The sequence below is a fragment of the Pan paniscus genome, chromosome 15 (genome assembly GCF_029289425.2).
Source record: "Pan paniscus chromosome 15, NHGRI_mPanPan1-v2.0_pri, whole genome shotgun sequence".
In the NCBI taxonomy this organism is placed as follows: domain Eukaryota; kingdom Metazoa; phylum Chordata; class Mammalia; order Primates; family Hominidae; genus Pan; species Pan paniscus.
The window spans coordinates 103557929-103585902 of NC_073264.2; the positions used below are offsets into that span (position 1 = coordinate 103557929).

General features: G+C 46.8%; 1 protein-coding gene across 5 annotated transcripts in view; it reads left to right on the forward strand.

Annotated features, from left to right (window-relative positions):
- Positions 1–27974, forward strand: part of TECPR2 (tectonin beta-propeller repeat containing 2) — a 136566-nt gene that overhangs the window by 41147 nt on the left and 67445 nt on the right. For all 5 annotated transcript variants that reach the window (XR_008620989.3, XM_055098037.2, XM_034938193.3 and 2 more), the window contains exons 3-8: positions 2693–2821; positions 3818–3949; positions 8495–8652; positions 18806–19118; positions 22066–22198; positions 25608–25940. Coding sequence is in view for 4 of the 5 variants with exons in the window: in XM_055098037.2 (XP_054954012.1) it covers positions 2693–2821; positions 3818–3949; positions 8495–8652; positions 18806–19118; positions 22066–22198; positions 25608–25940 (1198 nt within the window). In the remaining variant the exon portion in view is untranslated. The remainder of the gene's footprint in view (positions 1–2692; positions 2822–3817; positions 3950–8494; positions 8653–18805; positions 19119–22065; positions 22199–25607; positions 25941–27974) is intronic.

Below are 27974 nucleotides of genomic sequence, written 5' to 3' on the forward strand. Positions count from 1 at the left end.
CTCACTGCAACCTCCACCTCCTAGGTTCAAGTGATGCTCCTGCCTCAGCCTCCCGAGTAGCTGGGACTACAGGCGTGTGGCACCACACCTGGCTAATTTGTGTATTTTTAGTAGAGACAGGATTTCGTGTTAGCCAGGCTGGTCTTGAACTCTTGACCTCAAGTGATTCGCCTGCATCAGCCTCCCAAAGTGCTGGGATTACAGGTGTGAGCCACTGTACCTGGCCCAGTCAAGTGATTTTTGATAAGGACGTGAAGATTGTTCCACAGGGAAAGGACAGTCTTTTCAACAAATGGTATAGGGGAAACTGGATATTCACATGCAAAAGAATGAAGTTGGACCCTTACCTAATACTACATTCAAAAATTAACTCAAAATGGCCAGGGCCTGGTGGCTCACACCTGTAATCCCAGCACTTGGGAGGCCCAGGCAGGCGGATCACTTGAGGCCAGGAGTTTGAGACCAGCAGGGCCAACATGGGGACACTGTCTCTACTAAAAATATAAAAAATTAGCCAGGTGTGGTGATGCATGCCTGTAGTCCCAGCTACTCTGGAGGCTGAGGCATGAGAATCACTTGAACCCGGGAGGTGGAGGTTGCAGTGAGCCAAGGTGGCACCATTGCACTCCAGCCTGGGCAACAGAGCGAGGCTCCATCTCAAAAAGAAACAAACAGACAAAAAACTCAACAATGAAAAAACCCAATTCAAAAATGGGCAAAGGACTTGAATAGATGTTTCCCCAGAGAAGGTAAACAAATGGCCAATAAGCACATGAAAAATGACCATCACTAATTATTAGGGCATGCATGTCAAAACTATACCCCACACCCATTAGGGTGGCTACTGTCAAAAAAAAAAAAAAAAAAGGAAATAACAAGGGTTGGTAAGGATGTGAGAAATCGGAACCCTGGTGCATTGTTCACAGGAATGAGATGATGCAGCCAGTACTAGAAAACAGTATGGTGGTTGCTCAAAAAATTAAAAATAGAATTACCATATGATACCAAAATTCAGTCCTGAGTACAGTATGTACCCAAAATAATTGAAAGCAGTATCTCAAAGAGATGTTTGTACACTCATATTCATAGGAGCCTTATTCACAGTAGTTAAAATGGGGAAGCAACCCATGTGCGTCCATCAACGGATGAATGGATAAACAAAATGTAGTATGTACATACAAGAGAATATGAGTAAGCCTTAAAAAGGAAGGAGTTCTGATATGTGCTATAACACGGATGAACCTTGAAGATACTGTGTTAAGGAGATAAGCCAGTCAGAAAAAAGGCAAATACTGTATGGTTCCATTTGTATGAGGTATTTAGAGTATTCAAAATCACGGTAAAAGGAATCTGAGGAGATTAAAAAAAAAAAGAGTAGTCAAAATCATAAAGACGGAAAGTAGAATGGTAGTTGCCAGGGGCTGGGGGGAGGGATGAATGGGGAATTATTGTTTAATAGAGTTTCAGTTTTACAAGATTAAATAGTCGTGGAGATGGATAATGGTGATGATTGCAGAGCATTATGAATGTATTGAATACCACTGAAATGTATACTTTAAAAAGGGATACTGGTAATTTTATGTTATGTGTATTTTAACATTAAAAAATTGGGGGATGAGGGCTGGGCATGGTGGCCCACACCTGTAATCCCAGCACTTTGGGAGGCCAAGGTGGGCAGATCACGAGGTCAGGAGATCGAGACCATCCTGCCTAACACGGTGAAACCCCGTCTCTACTAAAAATACAAAAAAAGCGGGGCGTGGTGGTGGGCGCCTGTGGTCCCAGCTGCTCAGTAGGCTGAGGCAGGAGAATCACTTGAACCCAGGAGGTGGAGGTTGCAGTGAGCCGAGATGGCGCCACTGCACTCCAGCCTGGCGATAGAGTGAGATTCCGTCTCAAAAAAAAAATTAAAATTGGGGCATGAGGGCAGGGTGCAGTGGCTCACATCTGTAATCCCAGCACTTTGGGAGGCCCAGGCAGGAAGATCCCTTGTGCCCAGGAGATTGAGACCAGCCTGGGCAATATAGTGAGACCTTGTCTCTACAAAAAAAAATTTTAAATTACCTGGGTATGGGGCACACGTCTGTAGTCCCAGCTACTTGGGAGGCTGAGGTGCGAGGATCGCTTGAGCCTGGGAGGTTGAGGCTGCAGTGAACTGTGATTGCACCACTGCCCTCCTACCTAGGTATATTTGTTTTTTGGGTTTTTTTTTGTTGTTGTTTCTTGTTTTTTGAGACAGAGTCTTGCTCTGTCGCCCAGGCTGGATGCAATGGCATGATCTCGGCTCACTGCAACCTCCGCCTCCTGGGTTCAAGTGATTCTTCCTGCCTCAGCCTCCCAAATAGCTGGGATTACAGGCATCTGCCACCACGCCCAGCTAATTTTTGTGTTTTTAGTAGAGACGCGGTTTCGCCACGTTGGCCAGGCTGGTCTCGAACTCCTGACCTCAGGTGATCTGCTTGCCTTGGCCTCCCAAAGTGCTGGGATTACAGGCGTGATCCACCATGCCCAGCCCTGTTTTTGTTTTTGTTTTTTCAACAGATGTAATTTCTGACTTGTATACCTTTTCAATCAAGAATATGTATGGACTGCAGCCTGATGAAGTTTTTCACTCCTTTAGTAATGTCCTCCTTGTTTTACATTTTCAAAGCCTGCATAGTTACAGATTCATTTGTTTTCAACGTTTCCCCAGGGGAAGACGGAATCTATCACTGTGGTGAAGCTGCTGAGCTGCTTTGATGACCTGGTGGCAGCAGGCACAGCCTCTGGCAGGGTTGCAGTTTTTCAACTTGTATCTTCATTGCCAGGGAGAAATAAACAGGTGAGTACTCATGATCTTAACACGTGTTAACTTCTTGGCAAATTCCTCATGGATTTTTAAAATGAGAAATCCTCATCTGCTTAGAAAGTTTATGCTCAGAGAAAGCCGGGCACATGGCTGTAATCCCAGTACTTTGGAAGGCCAAGGCGGGCTGATCACGAGGTCAAGAGATCAAGACCATCCTGGCCAACATGGTGAAACCCCATCTCTACTAAAAATACAAAATTTGGCCGGGCGCAGTGGCTCATGCCTGTAATCCCAGCACTTTGGGAGGCCGAGGCAGGCAGATCACGAGGTCAGGTGATCCTGACTAACACGGTGAAACTCTGTCTCTACTAAAAAATACAAAAAATTAGCCGGGTGTGGTGGCGGGTGCCTGTAGTCCCAGCTACTAGGGAGGCTGAGGCAGGAGAACGGCGTGAACCCGGGAGACGGAGCTTGCAGTGAGCGGAGATCACGCCACTGTACTCCAGCCTGGGCGACAGAGGGAGACTCCATCTAAAAGAAGAAAAAAAATACAAAAATTAGCTGGGCGTGGTGGTGCGTGCCTGTAGTCCCAGCTACTCAGGAGGCTGAGGCAGGAGAATCACTTGAACCCGGGAGGCAGAGGTCGCAGTGAGCTGAGATTGTACCACGCTACTGCACTCCAGCCTGACGGAGCGAGACTCTGTCTCAAAAAAAAAAAAAAAAAATGCTCAGAGAAGCTTAACACTGTGCTGTTTATAATTGGAGAACATTTTTGTGCTGGGTTGGACACTTGGCATAAAGTACATGTGGGTCATTTCATTTTTGCTTAATATTCTCAAGGTATGCTCTCTGTGGGTTTTGAAGGTGACTAGACAGATGGAACTTTGTGCAGGGTTCTGCTTGGAAAACCAGATTGGGAAAACCAGCTCTTCCCTAACTAGGAGCGATTGTATACCTTTTCCATGTAGCCCCAGCTCACAGCATTTATCCTTTTTTTTTCTTGTGTATATTTTTATCCCTTGTTCATAGCTTCGGAGATTTGATGTCACTGGTATTCACAAAAATAGCATTACAGCTCTGGCTTGGAGCCCCAATGGAATGAAATTGTTCTCTGGAGATGACAAAGGCAAAATTGTTTATTCTTCTCTGGATCTAGACCAGGTAAAATTATTTTCAGAAATACTGTTGGCTCTTACCTTCTTACATTTGGAAAAACTATATTTATAATTGTATTTTTAGTCAGCTTGTATTCTTGATCATCATCCCTTTATAATCTCAATTGTTATTTGTAACATTTACTTTTAATAGACTTATGTTTTATAAGCTTCCACTTCTATGACTAAGGAGTTGGCCTACTGGAACATTCACTTTTTTCATTCCACTGTTGTGTATTACTTCTACTTGGAAAAGAAGCTATTATCGTTCCTACTTCCTTGAAAGGTTAGTAGGAGTGATGCCAAGCACTTCTGAATCCTAACTGTGGACAAGTCAGTGATTTCAATGCATGGAGGACTCTGCCAGCCACCTGGCCTGTGTGAGATGACCTCATGTGACAGGAAGTGGCAGAGGAGGTTAGGTGGCAGTATGGTGAAGATGAAGAAACTGGAGTGCCAAGAGATCCAGGAACTAGTCCAGGGGTGCAGGCTTGCACCTCACAGAGCCTGCTTTCAAACCGTGCTTCTGCTTCGACGCCTGTGCCTTTTCCACTGCACGTGTGGCTTGATGATCTGCTGGGTTTTATTTGTTTTGTCATGTGTCTGCAACCAAGCTGAACTCCTTGGTGTCACAGTCCTTTCTTTTTCTTATTTGTAGCCTTCATTCCTAGAGCACTATAGGAATTCAGCAATTTTTTTTTTTTTTGAGACAGTCTCGCTCTTGTCGCCCAGGCTGGAGTGCAGTGGCCCAATCTCGGCTTGTTACAACCTCCACCTCCCGGGTTCAAGCGATTCTGCCACCTCAGCCTCGCAAGTAGCTGGGATTACAGGGACCTGCCATCATGCCCGACTAATTTTTGTATTTTTGTAGAGACGGAATTTCACCATGTTGGTCAGGCTGGTCTTGAACTCCTGACCTCAGGTGATCTGCCTGCCTCGGCCTTCCAAAGTGCTGGGATTACAGGAGTGAGCCACCACGCCCGGCCAAGAATTCAGCAATTATTAGCTACATGACTTTCAGTCCCTCTGATCCAAGACTGACCTAGTACAAATATTCTCTAGTAGTAGTTCTCAAGCTTTGTAGTCACAGGATCCCTTTACACTCTTAGAAAGAGGACCCCAAAGCATTTTTGTTCATATGGGTTATCTCTACCGAGTACACCATGTTAGAAGTTACAACTGAGAAATTTAAAAATATACATATTTTTTTGAGATGGAGTCTCGCTCTGTTGCCCAGGCTGGAGTGCAGTGGCGCGATCTCGGCTCACTGCAACCTCTGCCTCCTGGGTTCAAGGGATTCTCATGCCTCAGCCTCCCAAGTAGCTGGGACTACAGGCACCCACCACCACGTCCGACTACTTTTTTGTATTTTTTGTAGAGACAGTGTTTCACCGTTTTAGCCAGGATGGTTTCAATCTCCTGACGCTGTGATCCTCCCACCTCAGCCTCCCAAAGTGCTGGGATTACAGGCGTGAGCCACTGCACCCGGCTGAAATTTAAAAATATTTTACTTTGAAATAATAAATCCATAACATCTGAACATAAGTGACATATTTTGAGAAAATATCTCTATAGCTCTATTTTCAAAACAGGTGAGAAGAGTGAGTGGCATTGATTTATATTTTTACAAATTTCTTTATTATCTGGCTTAATAGAAGATGGCTGGATTCTGCATTCAATCTGTTGCCATACATAGTTTTGATTGAAGTGTATAAAGAAAAACTGGCCTTACACAGACATGTAGTTGGAAATGGGAGGAGTATTTTGATAGCCTTTTCAGATAATTGTGGACATTCTTTAATAATATCCTCATATGACTACCTCATAAAGCAAACGGTAGTTGCTTTAAAGGTTACGGTGACAAATGACAAATGGTAGTTTCTTTAAAGGTTAGTAAAAATGTGGAATCTGAAACCACATGGATGAGTTTTTCCTACTCTGTTACATTAAAATCTACTTTACCCATGTTGGATTTTGTAACATTATGTATTGGTCACTTAGAAAATACTATTCACAGAGTGATGCAGATCTTCCAAATGTTGACACTTTTTTTTTTTTTTTTTGAGACATGGTCTTAATCCTCTCACCCAGGCTGGTGCACAGTGGTGCAATCACGGCTCACTGCAGCTTTGACTTCCCAGGTTCAGGTGATTCCCCCACCTTGGCCTCCTGAGTAGCTGGGACTACAGGTGCACGCCACCATGCCCAGCTGATTTTTTGTATTTTTATAGAGACAGGGCTTTGCCATGTTGCACAGGCTGGTCTTGAACATCTGGGCTCAAGCAATCTGCTCACCACAGTCTTCCAAAGTTCTTGGATTACAGGTTTGAGCCACTGTGCCAGCTGATAAATTTTCTAATACAATATCAAAAAAATACCTTCATTAACATCAACATCGTTGTAATCGGGAAAGTCTAGCTATAAGGAATCATGTCAAGTTCACAGGGACAGATACAGGTTGTCAGATTGCTAATCTTTGTGTGAGAGCAACAAATATCATTACTTGTTTTCCTTGAAGTGGCAGGCTTTTTTTTTTTTTTGAGAAAATGTCTGCTAAATACCCAAATTTGAATGATTACAGCATTTCAAATAAAAATAGTGTTTTGTGAAAAAAGCAGCTAGCTCAGCTCATAGCTGCAACAGTTGCACAAGTGCTTTCCTTGAGAGAACCACTGAGTGTATTTCAGTGTGCAGCAGAAGGGAGAATACAAAAGTACCTATCCTCTGGCCAGGTGTGGTGGCTCACACCCATAATCCCAGCACTTTGGGAGGCCAAGGCAGGATGATCACTTGAGCCCAGGAGTTTGAGACCAGTCTGGGCAACATGGCAAAACCCCATTTCTACCAAAAAACATATAAAAATTAGCCAGGTATGGTGATGCACACCTGTAATCCCCGCTACTCTGGAGGCTGAGGTTGGAGGATCAGTTGAGCCTTGGAGGTGGAGATTGCAGTGAGCTGAGATTGCACCACTACACTCCAGCCTAGGCCAAGAGCCAGAACCTGTCTCAAAAAAAGGTTTGCAACATTTTCATGTAATGGAAATTTCTTTATCTTGATTTTGGTGTTGGTTACATGACTATAAATTTGTCAAAATTCATAGAATTGTATACCCAAAAAAGGACGAAATTTACTGTAAGTTTTACCAACAAATCTGATCACTGCCCCCTGCTTCCCTCACAAAATGTCAGTGATGTTACAGCAGTATTTCTGAAATAATTGATGAAACTTTTCATATATATATTGGATTTCATATATATGAAATATACATAGATATCATATATATATATTATATATATATATTTTTTTTTTTGAGACAGAGTCTCACTGTGTTGCCCAGGCTGGAGTGCAGTGGTGTGATCTTGGCTCACTGCAACCCTTGCCTCTGGGTTCAAGTGATTCTCCTGCCGCAGCCTCCCAAGTAGCTGGGATTACAGGCATGCGCCACCTCGCCCAGCTAAATTTTGTATTTTTAGTAGAGACGAGGTTTCACCATGTTGGCCAGGCTGGTCTCGATCTCCTGACCTCAAACGATCTACCCACCTTGGCCTACCAAAATATAGGGATTACAAGTGTGAGCCACTGCACCCAGCCTGATGACACTTTTCTGTAAGAGTAACTTATAGAATCAGATTTTTTATACAATGAAATATGCTTTGTGTTAGCAGTCATATGCCTTCTAGAATTTTATTTTGTGTTTATATATAAAATATGTTTTTTTTTTCTTTTTTAAAGACAGAGTCTCACTCTGCTACCTGGGCTAGAGTGCAGTGGTGTGATCACAACTCACTGTAACCTGAACTCCTGGGCTCAAATGATCCTTCTGTCTCAGCCTCCCAAGTAGCAGGGACCACAGGCACGTGCCAACATGCCTGGCTAATAAAAAAAAATTGTTTTGTAGAGACACGATCACACAATGTTGCCCAGGCTGGTCTTGTAAAATATCATTTTATGTTAATAGCATTTTATATATTTAATATCATTTAATTTCTTCTAACCTTCTGTTTTCTATTACCCTTTCAGTTGGCGAGGATATAATGTCCTCAAAGCTGCTTTGAACCCTTTGCGAGGGGAGACTATAATATGAACTTACAGAGCTGATTATTGTCGCAATAATTTTATAGAAGGTTCCATTCCATTGTTTTATAATAGAATAAGCAATACACACAGTGCAACAGATTTCTGTTTAGATCTTTATGGATTCTTCTTTGAACTCTCTACATGTTTACTGCATCATCCCTGAGCCTGCTATGGTGCACAGTAAAGAATGTATCTACTGAGGACATGTTTTTAAAAATTATGCAGATTTTAAAATGTTTCCTGTCAAACTGGATGCAGCATGAGGGAGACGTTAGTATGGACTCTTTTCCCATCCGTCAGATAATCTCGCTATGGTGGGTTGAGAGTGAATCTGCAGAGAGTGAAAGCATGCGTTAAGTAAGGTGCAAGCTGACCTAAGCACAGCTAGCGGGAAGGACACTGACTTGTCCTAAGGGAGGTCCATTCTTTAGCCTGGCGCTGATGTGAGGTGTAACCAGACTTTCTCTGCCAGGGGCTCTGTAACTCCCAGCTGGTGTTGGAGGAGCCGTCTTCCATTGTGCAGCTGGATTATAGCCAGAAGGTGCTGCTGGTCTCTACTCTGCAAAGAAGTCTGCTCTTTTACACTGAAGAAAAGTCTGTAAGGCAAATTGGAACACAACCAAGGAAAAGGTAAGTTTCACAAGTTTGCCAGTTTGGCCTAAATGCTGGGCCTTGTTGTAGAAGGTGCTTTAGGGTTTCTTAGGTCTCCTGTTTGCCGGAGACCTCCTGTTTGCAAACCCACAGCGCCTCAAAGCCTGGGGTTCCTGGTGGGGCCCTGTGCCTGCCTAGGATTTCTCCTCCCAGAGGCAGACAAGAAGAGTGGGTTCTTCTTGTCGCAGAGCTGTAGGAGCCTGCACGCACAGCCACTCTGCCTCTCAGGGTGCCACGGTCAGCGCGGAGAAGCCTCAGGGGTGGCCTGGTCTATCTGTTCCTTGTGGAGCCACCTCCTCCACACAGCCCTGGTGAGGGGTCAGGGTTGTGGGGCTCACTCGTTATTCAGCACATGTTTACCATGCACCCCTGTGCACTGTGGCAGGCTCAGCAGTGACATGGTAAACACAGCAGATCTGAGCCCTCCGTTGTGGAAATGGAAACACAGATAGAACACTTGTTGACCATTGTGTCAGCTGCTATGGACCAAAATACACAGGATGCTGTGTGAGTTTAGACACACTTTTGTCCAGGTGAAGGGTCAGGGAAGACATCCTGAAGGCATGGGTTCCAGGTTGAGAGATCATTCCTCCTTTGACCAGTGATGTGGAGGAAGGGCAGCGAGAAGTCCACCAGCCATACCAGCCGTGTGGGAAAAGGCAACTGGAACACCTGGGGAACCTGTAATTCATCATCCCACCCTAGCCTGTAAAGCACTCTTGTAGGACTCTGCAGCGAGTTTGCGTGGGGATGGGGTGAGGAGGGGTAGGTAGAGCAGTGGAGCTGACCCCTCCTATGCCAAGGAGGAGGTAGACTGGGGCCAACGTGGGGGTGGGGAGCAGAGGGCGGCATTAGTACAGATCATGCGTTGATGAGTCTACAGTCATGGATTGTCGATTGGCCGATGGGAGCTGGAAGAGTTCCTGTCTTGTGTCTCCCAGGAAAGGGCACTGTTTGCCTGCATAGAATCAGGGGCAGGGCAGCTGATGGTCACGGCATGTGGGGAGGGCTTGAGGCTGGCCCTGTGGAGAGTGACAGCAGGGACTGGGAAACATGGTGAGATTGGCAGGCGTTGATGAAGCCCTGCGGCTGGTGGTGCCGTTGGTGACAGGCCGTTCTGGAGAGTCGGGTGAGGCAGATGGGCGGAGCCAGCCCCTGTGGTCGTAGTCACCGTCCGTTATTCTGTGTTCTGGGCTTTGCGGCAACACACAAGTTTATTCTCTTTTCTGCATGGCAGCCCTCCAGCTGTTAAAAGACACGCTCAAACCTCCCCTTTGACTTCTATTTTCGATGCTGAACACCTTCTTTTTTCTTTTTCTTTTTTGTTTGAGACAGAGTTTTGCTCTTCTTGCCCAGGCTGGAGTGCAGTGGCGTGATCTCGGCTCACTGCAACATCTGCCTCCTGGGTTCAAGCGATTCTCCTGAGTAGCTGAGATTACAGGCATGTGCCATCACACCCGGCTAATTTTGTATTTTTAGTAGAGACAGGGTTTCACCATGTTGGTCAGGCTGGTCTCAAACTCCCAACCTCAGGTGATCCGCCTGCCTTGGCCTCCCAAAGTGCTGGGATTACAGACGTGAGCCACAGCACGCGGCCTGCTGAACACTTTCTTAATCCCATCAACAATCTGGCCTTTTTATATCTGCAGTCTCCCTTTCGGTCCCTGGAGAACTCAGTGGAATTTATGGCCCTGCAGATCTTAGTTCTGCTGCTCTCTCTGCCAGTATCCTACTCCTCTGGCATTTTATCCTGGTTCGTCTGTCAATGTTTTACTGCACTGTCTTGGAAGGAAGGCAGAGTGTAAAGAGAGGCATTGAAAACCAATTACTTTACATGTGGGTGCTATTCCCAACAATCTCTCTTAAAACCTGGCCCTTGGCCGGACGCAGTGGCTCACGCCTGTAATCCCAACACTTTGGGAGGCCAAGGTGGGCGGGTCACTTGAGGTCAGGAGTTCAAGAACAGCCTGGCCAACATGGTGAAACCTCCTCTCTACTAAAAACACAAAAGTTTGCCAGGCAGGGTAGCAGGCGCCTGTAATCCCAGCTACTCAGGAGGCTGAGGCAGGAGAATCGCTTGAACCGGGGAGACAAAGGTTGCAGTGAGCTGAGACTGCACCACCGCACTCCAGCCTGGGTGACAGAGCGAGACTCCATCTCAAAAAAATCAAAAACAAAAAAACAAAAAACAAACCTGGCCCTTTAACCTCTTGTGTGGAGACCCAGGCAGTTTCTGTAAACCTCTCCTAGTGCGTCTGTGCAGTCAAGTCTTTAGGGAACATTGATTGAAAGCGTGCTCTGCACCAGGAACGTTTTAGGATGCAGAAACAAATCAATGTGTCCCCTTCTCAGAAGGAGAGAGATTTTATTGAGCCTTGGGGAAATGAGGGCTAACAGAATAAGAGGAAATGTTTTTAACATCTGTGTCTTAAAGACTTGCTTTCTGCTGTAGACTATTGTGTGCGTCTATCCCTGGAAGCAGTGCTTCCCTCACAACTGTTTAGTGAGCGGAGCTAGGCATGTACACGTGGAGGCGTGACAGCAAGTATGGAGGCATCCAAGGAGACAAGGCCTCTGCCCTCAAACACAATGAGAGAGACTGTCGGTCAGCAGGAGGAGAGTAGAGGCTGTCAGTGCTGTAAAGGAGCGGGCTGGGTGAAGCATTAGGGAGTGCTAGGCATGGGGCAGGAAGTTGCATTTGGATAGGATGGTCAGGAAAGCCTCTACAAGGGCAGTGATCTTTGAGCTGAAGCCTGGGAAGAGCTGCTGAAAGAGCATTCCAGGCTCAGGGAACAGCATATGCCAAGACCTCAATTGGGCAAGAGCTTAGATGTTCAAGAAGCCAGAAGTGACTAGGGCAGTGGCTATGGCTGGAGTCCAGGGGAGCCGTGGGGAGGCTGACACGGGAGTCCAGGGGAGCCGTGGGGAGGCTGCCATGGGAGTCCAGGGGAGCTGCGAGAAGGCTGGCACGGGAGTCCAGGGGAGCCTGGCATGGGAGTCCAGGGGAGCCGTGGGGAGGCTGCCACGGGAGTCCAGGGGAGCTGTGGGGAGGCTGGCACGGGAGTCCAGGGGAGCTACGGGGAGGCTGCTGCAGGAGTCCAGGGGAGCCGCAGGGAGGCTGCCTTGGGAGTCCAGGGAAACCATTGACTGAGATGGAGACTGGAGACTGGGGAAGGCTGGGCCGGAGGTCAGGACATCAGGACCTCTGCTGTGGACATAAGGGGTTTGACAGGCCTGTCAGGTGGCCGCGTGGGAGTCGCAGAAGAGAGTTCTGTGGACCGGTCTGGAGCCCAGGGAAGAAGTCTTGACCAGAGGGGAAAATGAGGTCACCAGATGCAGGTGACACTGACACCCTGACATTGGATGAATCCACGCAGGAAATGTCGGTTCATTCAGCGCTGGAGCTTTGCACCAAGCCTCTGCCCTGCTCCAGTACTCCTCATCAGGGGATATCTGTGAACAAGGCAGAACAGATCTCTAATCTCAGGGAGCTGTGTGCAGAGTAGTGAACAGATAAACATGTCAGAGGGTGCAGAGCCAGAGAGGGAGGAGCAGGAGACACAGGTGTCTCTTTAATAGGATGACAGGGAAGGCTCCTCTGAGGAGGTAGCCTGGGCTGATTCCTGAAGCAAAGAGGCAACTAGTGCGAGAAGACCTTAGAGAGAGGCTCTGGAGGCAGAGGGCCCTGCGCACCGAGGATCTGAGCAGCCAGGCTGGCTGTGTGGAGCACGGTGCGGGGAGCCCCCTCCCATCGGCTTTGTGGGCCCTGCCCATGGGGCTCTTGCAGTCCAGTGCTGTGGCCAGTCACAGAGGGCTGTGGCCAAGCCAGGGAGGTCACTCTGACTGCTGCTCGGAATATACTGGAGGGGGCAGGTGTGGCAGCTCAGCAGGGCCAGCAAGGATTCTGGGTGATCCAAGTAGGAGAAGACAGGATGGGGCGGGGTTGGTGGTGGGACTGCTTCCAAGGCAGAGCTGGCAGATTTGCTGCCACGTTGGTTCTGAGGTGTGAGAGGGATGAGTTGGAGATGATTCCTAGGTCTGTGGTCTATGCAGCTGGGTGAGTGGACATGCCGTGGATTGACGCAGAGAATCCTGGAGGCACGGGGAGAAGGAGGAGATGAAACAGCCTGCTGTGGCCCCGCCATGTCCTCTCCCTGCAGTGGAGAGCTGGCGTGGGAGGCGGGCAGCGGGTGTGCCTCTCAGGGAGCTGTGCGCTGGCAGCCACTGGCATGCAGACAGGAGCTCGCCTAGGGAGATTTGGGGAGGCTTGTGTTCTGAAGAGGAAACGGCATCAGGAGAGAACAGGAGTTGGGGGGTCAGAGGAGTCGGAGGCCATATGGAGGGACATAGCAGCTGCTGCGAGACCGGGGGCTGAGGCAGCTTCGACGGGCCTGAGTCTGTAGCATGGAGGCTGTGCACAGCCCTCCTCATCAGCAGGGCCAAGGGATTGGAAGGGCTGAAAGAGGAGTTGACGGCGAGTATGGAGAGCTTTTAGGAGGAGTGTTGTTGTAGAAGAGAACAAAGAAAGAGAAATAGGTGGTGCCCAGTGGGGAACCATGTGGCCTGGTGGGAGTTTTGGGAGAGGGGCCGTGTGGCAGCACATTGGTGTGTGACGCGGGTGCCTGTGGAGGGAACACAGTGCTGGTGGGGACAGAGTGCAGGCAGTGGCCTCAGTTGGGCCCTCTCATGGGCAGCAGTGTAGGGTTGACCAGAAACCGGGACAGAGACTCTCTTCCAGAGAAAGGGCAGGGCACTGAGCACAGGGCAGGTGCAGGCAGGTCAGGAGGCCCAGAGGTAGAAGGCGAGGGGTCCTCTTCCCATCGAGTCCGTGAACCTCTTCAGACTGGATGACGTGTGTTACATCCAGAAAACCTCAGAGGCCCTAGCCTTCTGCAACCGTGGGTTTGCTGTCCTGTGTATTTATGTTGCATTGTTTCATGTGTCAGAGCCCTCTGCAGACCTGTTACTGTGTCCCCTGTGAGTCTAGTACTCAGGGAAGCCCTCCCTGGCAGTAGCACTTTGCCCTGGGGAAGGAGAAGGAGACGCAGCAATCTGTAGGTGTGGCGCCCGCATGTGGGTAAGAGCCAGCAGCCGGTTCTGGAACCCCGCGACTAGCACATCTGTTTGGATGGCCAGTGGGTGTTAGCTGTTGAGATCTCTGGCAGGGCTTCTGTGGATCCTTCTTCTCACTCAGCTTAGACTTTCAGGCTCCCATTTTGGGTGCTGTCAGCTTTCAGCGTATCAGGTCTGTGGCACCATACATTATGCACAAAATCATAAAACACTATTTTATAGCTAGAATTTGTTAGCCAGAACACACTCCTTACATATCAACGTGGTCTATAAAGGGAATTAAAATTTTTTTAGGTAATCAATGAGGTTTTTGGAAATCGTCTCTACCGAAATTAAGAAATTATATTAATTTGTTTATGATTTTAGAATCCTGCAATACTTAGACCTTAAAAGTTGGAGCTTTAGTGTCAAATTCAGAAAGCACCACCAAGTACTGCAGAACCGCACTGCAAGTGGATGGTGGCTGAGTCGGGGGCTTAGGACAATTTGTACCTGGCTCTAGCTGGTTCTTCACAACTTCACTGCCTTTGACCAACCCACTCATCAGACATTTCCGTTCTTTTTCTTTTTTAGAGACAGGGTCTTCCTGTGTCACCAAGGCTGGGGTGCAGTGGTGTGATCGCAGCTCACTGCAGCCTTGAACAGCTGGGTTCAGGCGATCCTCCTCCCTCAGCCTCCCGAGTAACTAGGACTACAGGCACGCACCACCATGCCTGGCTAAATTTTTTAATTTGTAGAGATGGAGTCTCTCTAGGTCACCCAGGCTGTTGTCAAACTCCTGGGCTCAAGCAGTCCTCCCTCCTTGGCCTCCAAAAGTGCTGGGATTACAGGTGTGAGCCACCATGCCCAGCTATTCAGCAGTTTTAGAGGCAGCCACTCCCAGGACCTTGCTCAGCAGGGCTCCTTTCCCTTCCTCCAGGGTAAGAGTCCACCTGGTGTTCAGGACCTCGCCTTCTCATGCCCACTCAGATGCACCACCTTGATCTGAGCTCTTTGAGCAGCTCTTTGAGCCTCAGATGGCGCTTCCAGATGCTGATGTGATTGTTCCCACAGGTCAGCACAGTGTTATAAGACAGGCTGAGGACCTCATCTTATTTATTTTTTGTTTTACCCAGAGCATCAAACACGATGTCTTACAGAATGTAGGAATCACTAAATGTTTGTTAACATGAGTGCTTTAGTTACATAAGATGAACCAGTCAAAATGGAAATGACAAGAGATTTTTCAGGGGTCCTACAAATAGAAGGAAAACATTTAAAAATTGGATCGCCAAGAGAAACTGATTGACAGGAAAGGCAGGAGGAAGAGATTATGGGCTCCCTTGCTGGAATTCCCTATTCCAGCTCTATTTAGAGGACCTCTCCAGAACAAACCCACCAAAGGCAGTAATCAGATACGATGCTGTTGATAGAGTTGTCCATAAAAGATCCACGATGTCAAAACACCCTTGGTTCGTCCTAATGATCATTGTTTCAAAGCTGAATTTGATATATAATATCCTCCTTGGACCCTATCCAAAGGGATTTAGTTACTGAGGTGCCAGAGGGACCTAGTGAGATTCTGGTGTGCGAAGAAACCCCGCAAATAACTATCTGTTTGCCTATGTGGTTGGGCCCTGGGGGTGGCCTCTAGGGTTGGGTGTGCTGCTGTGTGCAGGGAGTGTGGGAACAGGCACAGCACAAGTTGGCCGAGGTCTGGTGGGGAAGCAGTGGCACGGAGGCAGCTCTCAACTGTGACCTACCTGTAGCCTCATTCAGGACAGTTGAGCACTTATGGGGACTTAGTGTCACAAGCATTGCTTTTGTGCTGCACGTAAGTAATCTCATTAATTCCTCACTTCAGCCTTTGAGATGGGAGTTACTCTGCCTGGTTTACAGAATGGGAAACGGGTCCAGAAAAGTTCAATAATTGCACGTACCACGTACCCACTAAGTGTCAGGGCTGGACATCGAGCCCAGGCTAGCTCTAAAACCAGTGCTGTTTTTGCTTTTCACAATCTGAGAAGTATTTGGGAGAAGGAATCAGCCAGGCATAGGGCTGAACTGAAATGCTTACATGTGAACTCTGTTAGCATCCTGAGAAATAACGAGAACTCAGATTGCCAGTGGGAGTGTAGATTGGTATAATCACGTTTAAAAAGCTTGAAGTTGTCTTCTAAACTTGAATATGCTCTCAGCAACCCAGCGATTACCCCACAGCCCACCAACTGCATCCTGAGTGTCTGTGACAGACTCTGACACCTGTGGGCTAAGGGGTATGCACAGAAATGCTCACAGCACAATTGCTCAAAATAGCTTTAAAAAATAATAATTGAAATATCCATCAACAAGAAAATGAATAAATGAATTGTGGAATACATTAAGTCCTCGTTTAATGTCATTGATAAGGTTCTTGGAAACTGCGACATTAGCAAAACAACATATAACAAAACCAGTGTTTTTCCCTCACCAATGTTGTTGAAGGAGATGGTGTTATCTGAGGAGCTGCTCTATGTCATTTCACTTACAGTTGTAGTTTCCAAGAACCTGTGGACGCTGAGTAGGACGTACTGTACCATTCAGCAGTAGAAACGAATTAGTGCGACAGCTTCTTTTTATCAAGAAGGATAAATCTGAGAAACATAGTGTTAAGTGAAAAAAAGCAAAAGAGTACAATTAGCATCATACATTTTAATAAAAATGAAAGATAAACAATACTAAATTATATTGTCTTTAGAGATACATAGATATGCGATTAAACCAACAAAAAAGTGAGGAAATGATAAAGGCAAAATGCAGTCCAGTGGTTCCATCTGGGGCACAAGGGGGCAGGAAGTGTTAGGAGCACAGGAGAACACTGATTGGGTGACTGATGATTTCTTCCCTAAGTTTGGGGATGGGTTCCCAGGTGTACCTTTCCTTGCTAGGCTTCATAACTGCATGGATATATGTACATATACACAATGGTGCACTGCATAACAACATTTCAGTCATTGACGGACTGCATGTATGACAGTGGTCGCAGAAGATTATAATGGAGCTGAAAAAATTCCTATCAGGTGGTGTCTTAGTGCCACACATTACGTGTTCTGTTTTTAGATAGACAAACAGTCATCATTATGTTACAGGTGCCTACAGTGTTAAGTACAGTCATATGGAGTACAGGTTTGCAGTCCAGGGGCAATAGGCTAGACTAAGCTTGTCCAACCCACAGCCCAACACAAATTTGTAAACTTTCTTAAAATGAGATTTTTTGGCCAGGCGCGGTGGCTCATGCCTGTAATCCCAGCACTTTGGGAAGCCAAGGCAGGTGGATCACTTGAGGTCAGGAGTTCGAGACCAGCCTGGCCAACATGGTAAAACCCCATCTCTACTAAAAATACACAGGTTAGCTGGGCATGGCGGTTCACACCTATAATCCCAGCTACTTGGGAGGCTGAGGCAGGAGAATCACTTGAACCCAAGAGGCAGAGGTTCCATTGTATTGAGCCCAGATTGCACCATTGCACTCCAGCCTGGACAACAAGAGCAAAACTCTGTCTCAAAAAAAAAGAGGGTTTTTTTTGTGACTATTATTATTATTATTATTTTTAGCTCATCAGTTATCGTTAGTGTATTTTATGTGTGGCCGAAGACAATTCTTCTTCCAATGTGGCCTAGGGAAGCCAAAAGATTGGACAGCCCTGGGCTAGACTATGTGGGTGTGTAATAGGCTGTGCCATCTAGGTTTGTGTAAGTACGCTCTATGATGTTCACACAACGAAGACATCGCCTAATGACATATTTCTCAAACATCCCCGTCACTAAGTGACCTGTGACTCTATATATAGCATATTCTTTTGTTTGTGTCAGATATTTCATAATTTCAGAAAGAAAAAATATCAAGCTTGGGGGCAGGAAGGGACATTGGTGCCTCTGATGGGTTTAGAGAAATTCTGAAAAGGCAACAATACAGATGGGTTGCTGTGAAGCTCATCCATTCAGGATGTGGAGTGAGCACAGCAATCAGACGTCAGAAGCAACAGAATCAGAGCAGGGAAAGGATGAGCAGACCTGGATTCTTCACCTTCTGCCTCAGTTTCCTCTCCTCCAAAACGGGAGTTGTAATACAGTCATGTGTCACCTAACAACAGGGATATATTCTGAGAAATGCATTGTTAGGTGACATCTTTGTTGTATGAACAGCATTGAGTGTACTGACAAGCGTAGGTGGTAGGTACAGCCTATTTCACACCTGGGCTAAATGGTACAGCATATTGCTCCTGGGCTACAGACCTGCACCACATGTGACTGTACTGAATACTTTAGGCAGCTGTAGCACAACGGTAAGTATTTGTATGTCTAAACATAGAAAAGGTACCATAAAAATATGGTATTATAATCTTATGGGACCACTGTTGTATTTGCGGTCCATCGTTGACTAAAATGGTTTGTTGTTGTTGTTTTTGAAGCAGAGTCTTGCTCTGTCACCCAGGTTGGAGTACAGTAGTGGCACTATCTCAGCTCACTGCAAACTCTGCCTCCCAGGTTCAAGCAATTCTCCTGCCTCAGCCTCCCGAGTAGCTGGGACTACAGGCATGTGCCACCATGCCTGGCTAATTTTTGTATTTTTAGTAGAGGCATGGTTTCACCATGTTGGCCAGGCTAGTCTCAAACTCCTGACCTCAGATGATCCACCGCCTTGGCCTCCCAAAGTGCTGAGATTGCAGGCATGATGCATCCAGCCTGAATACAATGTTGTGTGGTGCGTGACTATATCTGCCACACATGGTTGTTGTAAGGATTAGACATGAGAGTGGGATCAAGTGCCAGGCACAGTGCAGGCTGTGTGAGTACTTAGTGAATGGTTCCCTGTGTGCTAATGGGGCACACACCTGTGAGGGTGTGGTCGGGCCTCTGTTGGTACAGGGATGACAGTGTGGTTTGACAAAAAACAAACAGTAGAAAGGGTGAAAAATCAATTATTGTCTTAGCCAAAAAATTCTTGCTGTACTTAATATTAAGGGTTGACAACTGCATTACTTTAAATCGGTCCATGTCTGTTTTTTGTTCTTTCTTTCTTTCTTTCTTCTAATTTTAGTACTGGGAAATTTGGTGCTTGTTTTATACCAGGACTTTGTAAGCAAAGTGATCTAACCTTGTATGCGTCACGGCCCGGGCTCCGGCTATGGAAGGCTGATGTCCACGGGACTGTTCAAGCCACATTTATCTTAAAAGATGCTTTTGCCGGGGGAGTCAAGCCTTTTGAACTGCACCCGCGTCTGGAATCCCCCAACAGTGGAAGTTGCAGCTTACCTGAGAGGCACCTGGGGCTTGTTTCATGTTTCTTTCAAGAAGGCTGGGTGCTGAGTTGGAATGAATATAGTATCTATCTCCTAGACACAGTCAACCAGGTAAGTGAAGGGACGCCGCCATATCTTCTGTGTCTATAGGCAAGAGAATGTATCTCTATAAACTGTTCTACTCAGGGCCCTCAGAATGCTACCAGGAGCAGTATTGACTTACACTTTACTTTTTCCTTTGGGCCAGTCAAGGAAATCAAATGAAGGTTTGGTAATTTTTATAGATTTGAAAAAAAAAATTTGGTTTTGACATTTAGGTCCAATTTTCTGCCGAGAAATTATGTATGTTTTTTGTATGTAAACACAAAATTAAACTTGTTCTTTTTGTTGTTGTTGTTGTTGTTGTTGTTGTTGCTGTTGTTGTTGAGAAAGAGTCTCGCTCTGTCATCCAGGCTGGAGTGCAGTGGCATGATCTCGGCTCACTGCAACCTCCACCTCCCAGGTTCAAGCGATTCTCCTGCCTCAGCCTCCTGAGTAGCTGGGATTACAGACGCATGCCACCATGCCCGGCTAATTTTTGTATTTTTAGTAGAGACAGGGTTTCACAATGTTGGTCAGGCTGGTCTTGAACTCCTGACCTCGTGATCTGCCCGCCTTGGCCTCCCAAAGTGCTGGGATTACAGGCGTGAGCCACCATGCCTGGTTTTTTTTGTTTGTTTGTTTTGTTTTTGAGATGGAGTCCTAGTATGTCACCCAGGCTGGAGTGTAGTGTGCAGTGGTGCAGTCTGGGCTCACTGCAACCTCCACCTCCCGAGTTCAAGCGATTCTCCTGCCTCAGCCTCCCAAGTAGCTGGGATTACAGGTGCGCACCACCACGCCTGGCTAATTTTTTTGTATTTTTAGTAGAGACAGGGTTTCACCATGTTGGCCAGGCTGGTCTCGAACTCCTGACTCAGGTGATCCACCTGCCTCGGCCTCCCAAAGTGCTGGGGTTACAGGCGTGAACCGCCGCGCCCGGCTGCCACTTGTTTTTTTTTTGTTTTTTGTTTTTTATTTTCAGTTTTCTTTACTTAGCAATATATCTTGGGCAAATTTCCAACATCATTAAAATCATGGTAGGAAATAATTTCTGCTTAAACCAAGATGATAACAGATTATCATCAGAGACAGATTTAGAAACTTTAAACAAAGCTGTTTAGTTTGTTTCTCCTTGTCTTAAGAGCAGAGCTTTTGCTCTTTTAAAAATAATCTCCCTGCCTCACCCTCCCGACTCCTCACCCCCAGACTCTAGACCAGGCCCTGTCCTGTTCACGTTCTTCCATTCTGAGCTCAGTGGGCCTCTGACAGGCACCTCTTTCTTTTATAAGCAGAGCCTCACTGTAGAAAATAAACGGTTTTCGGCCAGGCGCAGTGGCTCACGCCTGTAATCCCAGCACTTTGGGAGGCTGAGGTAGGTGGATCACCTGAGGTCAGGAGTTCAAGACCAGCCTGGCCAACATGGTGAAACTCTGTCTCTACTAAAAATACAAAAATTAGCCAGGCATGGTGGTAGGCGCCTGTAGTCCTGGCTACTCGTGAGGCTGAGGCAGGAGAATTGCTTGAACCTGGGAGGCGGAGGTTGCAGTGAGCCAAGATCACACCACTGCACTCCAGCCTGGGTGACAGAGCAAGACTTCATTTGAAAAAAAAAAAAGAAAAGGAAGGGTTTTCTTCTTTGGTGTGTGTCAGCAGAACATGAAGTTCATCTTCTCCTCATGGAAGTCTTATGAATTATTATCAGCCGTGCCTGGTAACACTGGTTTGGCAGAAAGAAAACTGGCCCGGGGTGGGGGGCAGAACTAGACTCGACTCTTCTAGCCTGGTTCCGCCTTCAACCAAGAGTCTCTTATCGGCCGGAGCCTGGTTTGTTTTCCTGTAAAATGGGTGGGGGTGGAAGAAGCATCGACTTAGGGGAATCATCAAGGTGCCTTGAGTTTGTTCATTTTATAAGGGATATTCTGAAAGGTATTTTTGCACCCTTTCCTCAGTTACAGAGAACTTCTTTCCCTGGATACCTTTTGAACTTATGTGCACTTATTAATTAGTAGCATCAAGATGCTTTGTAACTGTGCATTGGTTCTTTCATCTGAGCACTTACCCGATGCTTTACCCAGTAGGTATAATTAACTTCATTTTATAGGTAGAGAAATGGAGACGGGACTATCTGGGACAGATGTCACAGTCACCCTCAGAGACTGGACCACCCAGTGGCAGCATGACTGGCAGCTTTCGGAAACAAATGTTATGTTTGCAGCAGTCCATCAGTTATTTAAAATTAGCCCAAAACATAGACTCTCCTTCTACAACAGACTAGTCTCTTTATTTGCACTGTCGACAGCAAAGCAAGGACTTGCTGTAAGTCAGTATGGGCTCAGGATGTCCTGTGTTTTGTTGCCACCCGCTTTCAGATAATGCTGGAGGAACCTCCCCTCCCTTCATGTATTCATTCAAAACCCATGAGTTGCAGTGCACACTGGCCTCTCCTGCAGGAATGCACACAGTAGGGGGACTAGATGTGTCTGCACGTTATTTCAGCCCAGGAATGGGGCGCCAAGCGGAAGTTTGGATGAAGTGCTGCAAGCCCTGAGAGCCCTGGGTGTTGCAGCAGAGGGCGAGCAGCAGAGGCCGCTTCTCACAGAGGTGGCGTCTGGAGAGAACTGGAACTTCCCCAGCAAACATGGATAGGAAAGGAATTTGAGCAGAAAGAGAAGCACGTGCATTCACCATGGAGGAACAGGGCTGGGACTGGGCTGGCAGGGCCGGTGCACCTGCAGCAGGGACGAGGGCAGGGTGGCACGTGGGTCGGAGATGACCGAGGCCCCACCATGCCAGGGGACCCCTCAGATCCTGCTTACCAATCTGTGAGATGTTACCTAACTTTGGATTGAACTGGAATTTTCAGAAAGTTGCCATAGTAAAGTGCAGTTATCATTTGACTGATTTGGACTCTCACACATGCATTTTTATGCTTTGAGCTGTTACCGTTGTTTAGTTTTGTGATTTTTTTTTTTTTTGACAGGCCACAATTGCTGGTTTGGAAGGATCCGGTGATATTGTGTCTGTTTCGTGCACAGAAAATGAAATATTTTTCTTGAAAGGAGATAGGAACATTATAAGAATTTCAAGCAGGCCTGAAGGATTAACATCAACAGGTTTGTATTTATTATAAAATGTACCATGTATATGATGGGAAGTACTATACTCTGTTGTTTGTAATTGCAGTTAATAATTGATCAAACTTACCATTGGGCCAGGCACGGTGGCTCACGCCTATAATCCCAGCACTTTGGGAGGCCGAGGTGGGTGGATCGCTTAAGCTCAGGAGTTTAAGACCAGCCTGGGCAACATGGTAAAACCCTGTCTCTACCAAAAATACAAAAAACGAGCCAAGCGTGGTGGCATGTGCCTGTGGTCTCAAGTACTCGGGAGGCTGAGGTGGGAGGATCGCTTGAGCCTGGGAGGCAAAGGTTGCTGTAAGCTAAGATTGCACCACTGCACTCCAGCCTGGATGACAGAGTGAGACCTCATCTCAAAAACAAAACCAAAAACTTACCATTATTTTGCTAAACTATTGCAACTTTATTTGAACATGGAGGATTTGGAGGGTTTCCTCTGATTCTTTTTTTTTTTTTGAGACGGAGTTTCGCTCTTGTTGCTCAAGCTGGAGTGCAATGATGCGATCTCAGCTCACCGCAACCTCTGCCTCCCAGGTTCAAGCTATTCTCCTGCCTCAGCCTCCTGAGTAGCTGGGATTACAGGCATGCACCATTACGCCAGGCTAATTTTGTATTTTTAGTAGAGACAGGGTTTCTCCATGTTGGTCAGGCAGGTCTCAAACTCCCGACCTCAGGCGATCCGCCTGCCTCCGCCTCCCAAAGTCCTGGGATTAAAGGCGTGAGCCACTGTGCCCGGCTGCTCCTCTGATTGTTAAAATAGCGTTTACAGTACATTTCTTGAAAGTCACCTACTTTAAGGCTTACATCAGATAGTCTCACATTTAGTGGAGTTGCTTTCATGGTTGTGGACGATGGGGAGATTGAGAAAGGAGGAAGGAAAAATCAGAAACCACTTTACTGATCCCTGCTCTCCGTCTGAGACAGTATGTGGGATTAATGCTCCAAAAGACATAGATTTGCATAAAGTTTTAGAATATTTAAATCTGTCATCTGGGACATACCGTTTACCCTTAACTCAGTTCTTCCTTGTAGGATTTATTTTTCTCTGTGCTTTTGACATTTTTTGGTAATTCATACAAGCCCAAATTTTAATGAGCAAAGAATCCTAATATGTGTCCTCTTGCGGACATCCACATACTTTATATATTTGGGTTCCTCAGGGAACTTGTTCCTAATGGTGGCAACAACAGCCATGTGGGCCCCATCACCCTCCTCCTCACTACCATTACCTCTGATGTCAGAGAGGGCAAATTGGGGTGAATATTCCAAAACATAATTTGTATAAGAAGTGAATAAGCTCTGACTCTTGAGTTTATGAGCTGGGGGCCCCTCAGACAGTGTCATCAAAGGGGCAGCATGGCTTTCAGGAAGGGTGGTGACTTGGAGCCACCAGGCTAAGCTCTGGACCTCTGCTGCCCAGAGAGCTTTCTGCAGTGATGAAGATGCTCCCATCTGCCCTGTCTGGTAGGCAGTCCCTGTCCATGTGTGGCTGCTGAGTACTTGCAATATAGCAAGTGCAGCTGAGAGATGAATTTTACATTTTGTTTAATTTTTATTTTTATTTTTTTTTTTGAGACAGAGTCTTGCTCTGTATCCCAGGCTAGATTGCAGTGGTGCAGTCTCTGGTCACTGCAACCTCCACCTCCTGGGTTCAAATGATTCTCCTGCCTTAGCCTCCGGAATAGCCAGGATTACAGGTGTGCACCACCACACCAGGCTAATATTTTGTATTTTAGTAGAAAGGGGGTTTCACCATGCACCATGTTGCCCAGGCTGGTCTTGAACTCCTGAGCTCAGGCAGTCCTCCCACCTTAGCCTCCCAAAATGATGGGATTACAGGCATGAGCCACTGCGCCCAGCCTAAATGTTGTTCAATTTTGATCAATTTGAATTTCAGTACTTACAAGTAGCTGGTGGCTGCCTATTGGACAGGGAGCTCTAGGCAAGATCTGCCATTAACTTATGTAATCTTCAGCAAGTCGCTTCACAGCAGAGTCCTCCCCTCCAGTCTCCAGTGTACACTTCATTGCCTGCAGTCTGCCCCTAACACATGCCCTCAATAGAATGTGGGTGCTTCAAGGGCAGGAATTCCTGTGTCTTATGGACTGCCGTGTCCCAGCAGCTAGCCCTGTGTCTGGCACACGGAGGATCCTCGATAAAGAGAGGATGGCGAATGGATCAAAGTGGGCTGTGGTCTTGTGTTGAGGGTACTGTAGCCGGAACTGCTCTGGCCTGGTGCCCTGTGGTGTCATGTTGCAGGAAAGATGAGTCCACTGCAGTGGGAAGCTCACTGGCCCTTGGGCTTGGGGACAGGAGACAGGGACTCACATGCCTGCTCTCACTCTGCGGTCTACTGGCCTTGATGCTGTGTGGTAATGGACTTCTCTGTCTTGAGTTTGTTCTAATGGAAAATTACCTTTCCCTCTTCCAGGAAACTTAATTACAGGTATACATGTATTTTTCAAATGCCCTTTGAGTAATCTTAAAGTATATTCAAGGCAGAGTCTTAGTATGAAGTATAACTAAGCTGTTTTGTTATACACAGGCATCTCTCATTTGTAAATAATTTGTAAATTGAAGCGAGAAATGCTGTATTCTTAGTATTTTTTTACTTTTTTTTTTTTTTTTTGAGACAGGTTTCACTCTGTCATGCAGGCTGGAGTGCAGTGGCATGATCTCAGCTCACTGCAACCTCCACCTCCCAGGCTCAAATGATTCTCCCACCTCAGCCTCCCAAGTAGCTGGGACTATGGGCGTGCACCACCACACCCTATTAAATTTTGAGACTGCATCTCAAAAATAAATAAATAAATAAGTATAAAAAGACAGCTATGGCAAATTATTTTACTGATTTTAATATATGAGCTTCTTGAAGAACAAAAACTATTTCTTAGACTCTTTTGTGTGATTCTTTTAGTTTTGGTGGATTTTTCTTTTTTTTTTTTTTTTTGAGACGGAGTCTTGCTGTGTTGCCCAGGCTGGAGTGCAGTGACGCAATCTCGGCTCACTGCAAGCTTTGCCTCCCAGGTTCACGCCATTCTCCTGCCTCAGCCTCCCGAGTAGCTGGGACCCCCGGCGCCCGCCACCATGCCCGGCTAATTTTTTGTATTTTTAGTAGAGACGGGGTTTCACTGTGTTAGCCAGGATGGTCTTGATCTCCTGACCTTGTGATCCGCCCGCCTCGGCCTCCCAAAGTGCTGGGATTACAGGTGTGAGTCACCGCGCCCATCCTAGTTTTGCTGGTTTCTATGAATTTAGAATCATTCAGTTCTTTAGCTGGCTAGTGCCTCTGTGACAACTGGTATTTAGGGCTAGCAAACGTGGATAAGTGCACATCAGCTCTCTCTTGGATCACCAGTGGTAAAACCAGACTCTTCTTTCTTAGTGAGAGATGGTCTGGAGATGTCTGGATGCTCAGAGCGTGTCCACGTGCAGCAAGCGGAGAAGCTGCCAGGGGCCACAGTTTCTGAGACGAGGCTCAGAGGCTCTTCCATGGCCAGCTCCGTGGCCAGCGAGCCAAGGAGCAGGAGCAGCTCGCTCAACTCCACCGACAGCGGCTCCGGGCTCCTGCCCCCTGGGCTCCAGGCCACCCCTGAGCTGGGCAAGGGCAGCCAGCCCCCGTCACAGAGATTCAACGCCATCAGCTCAGAGGACTTTGACCAGGAGCTTGTCGTGAAGCCTATCAAAGTGAAAAGGAAGAAGAAGAAGAAGAAGACAGGTACCCTCTGTAGCTGGCACACACCCATCTGGGGTTACAGTCTTTCCAGATTCTCTGGGAGTGCTGCTGCTCACTGAGTGAGCAGTGCTCCATACATCCAAAAGCAGAGAACACATACATTTCTTCCCCAAAGGAGTTTTACTGCAAAATACTTCACATTAATAGAAAATACACACACACACACACACACACACACACACACTGTAAGGTCTAAATGATGACAGAACACCTGTGTGTACTCACCACCCTGCTTAAAGGGTCTCAGTTTTGTACTTTTCAATATTTATTTATGTATTTATATTATTTATTTATTTTTACGACAGAGTTTCGCTCGTCGCCCAGGCTGGAGTGCAATGGCACGATCTCGGCTCACTGCAACCTCGCTTCCTGAGTTCAAGCGATTCTCCTGCCTCAGCCTCCTGAGTATGCATGCCCAGCAAATTTTGTATTTTTAGTAGATACAGGGTTTCTCCATGTTGGTCAGGCTGGTCTCGAACTCCCAAACTCAGGTGATCTGCCCGCCTCGGCCTCCCAAAGTGCTGGGTTACAGCGTGAGCCACCGCGCCTGGCATAGTTTTCAGTATTTAAAATGTCGGGGCCGGGCGCAGTGGCTCATGCCTGTAATCCCAACACTTTGGGAGGCCGAGGCAGGCGGATCACGAGGTCAAGAGATTGAGACCATCCTGGCCAACATGGTGAAACCCCGTCTCTACTAAAAACACATAAATTAGCTGGGCTTGGTGGCATGTGCCTGTAATCTCAGTCACTCGGGAGGCTGAGGCAGGAGAATCACTTGAACCCGGGAGGCAGAGGATGCAGTGAGCCGAGGTCACGCCACTGCACTCCAGCCTCGCAACAAAGCAAGACTCCGTCTCAAAAAAAAAAAAAAAAAAAGTGTTGGTTTATCCATGTATACCATTGATTAAACCAGAGATTCTGTGAGCCTGGGTGGAAAGTCGTGGAAACCAGAAGATCTATGCTGGTAAATACTTGGGACATTTTATGTTTAGTGTTGAATATGCTACCAAATATGGGATTTAACATTGAATTTTTTTCTTTTTTTTTTTTTCAACTTTTATTTTAAATACAGGGGGTCCATGCGCAGGTTTGTTACATGGGTATACAGCACCCAGGTAGTGAGCACAGTATGCAGTAGGTGGTTTTTGACCCATGCCGCCTCCTCTCCCGCTCTGGAGGTCCACAGTGTCTGTCCTTCCCATGTTTATGTCCATGCGTGCTCAGTGTTTGGCTCCCACTTACAAGTCAGAACATGCTGTTGGTTTTCTGTTCCTGCTGCATTAATTTGCTTAGGATTACGGCCAGCGGTTCCATCCATGTTGCTGTAAAGGACAAGATTTCATTCTTTATTTTTATTTATTTATTTATTGGAGACAGAGTTTCACTGTTGTCACCCAGGCTAGAGTGCAATGGTGCGATCTTGGCTCACTGCAACCTCCGCCTCCCAAGTTCAAGCAATTCTCCGGCCTCAGCCTCCCGAGTAGCTGGGATTACAGGTGCCCACTACCACGCCCAGCTAAGTTTTTGTATTTTTAGTAGAGGCAGGGGTTTACCATGTTGGACAGGCTGGTCTTGAACTCCTGACCGAAGGTGGCCCACCCGCCTCGGCCTCCCAAAGTGCTAGGATGGCTTATGAGTGTGAACCACCGTGCACAGCCCGGATTTCATTCTTTGTTATGGCTGTGTAACACTGAATTTTTCAGACCTTTTACTCCTTGGTTCCTGTTAATCCTCTCTAGCTAAGATGACTGCAACACTGAAGGAAATGTTATTAGATTTCTAAGCATTTTAATAACTATAAGGAATTGGTTTGTGACCCAGGTGAACATCTCAGTTTGTCCCCTGGTTTTTCTTAGCTGCCCTCAAACCCATGGATTTGTTCAGTACTTGCATGCATAGAAAGCATCTCTTTTTTGGGATTATTTGTACTTAAGAGGTTTATTCTTCATTCACCAAATATCCTTTATTTAAAATATTTTTTTCTTGAGCCAAAAATATGTGTGCAAGTTAGTCTCT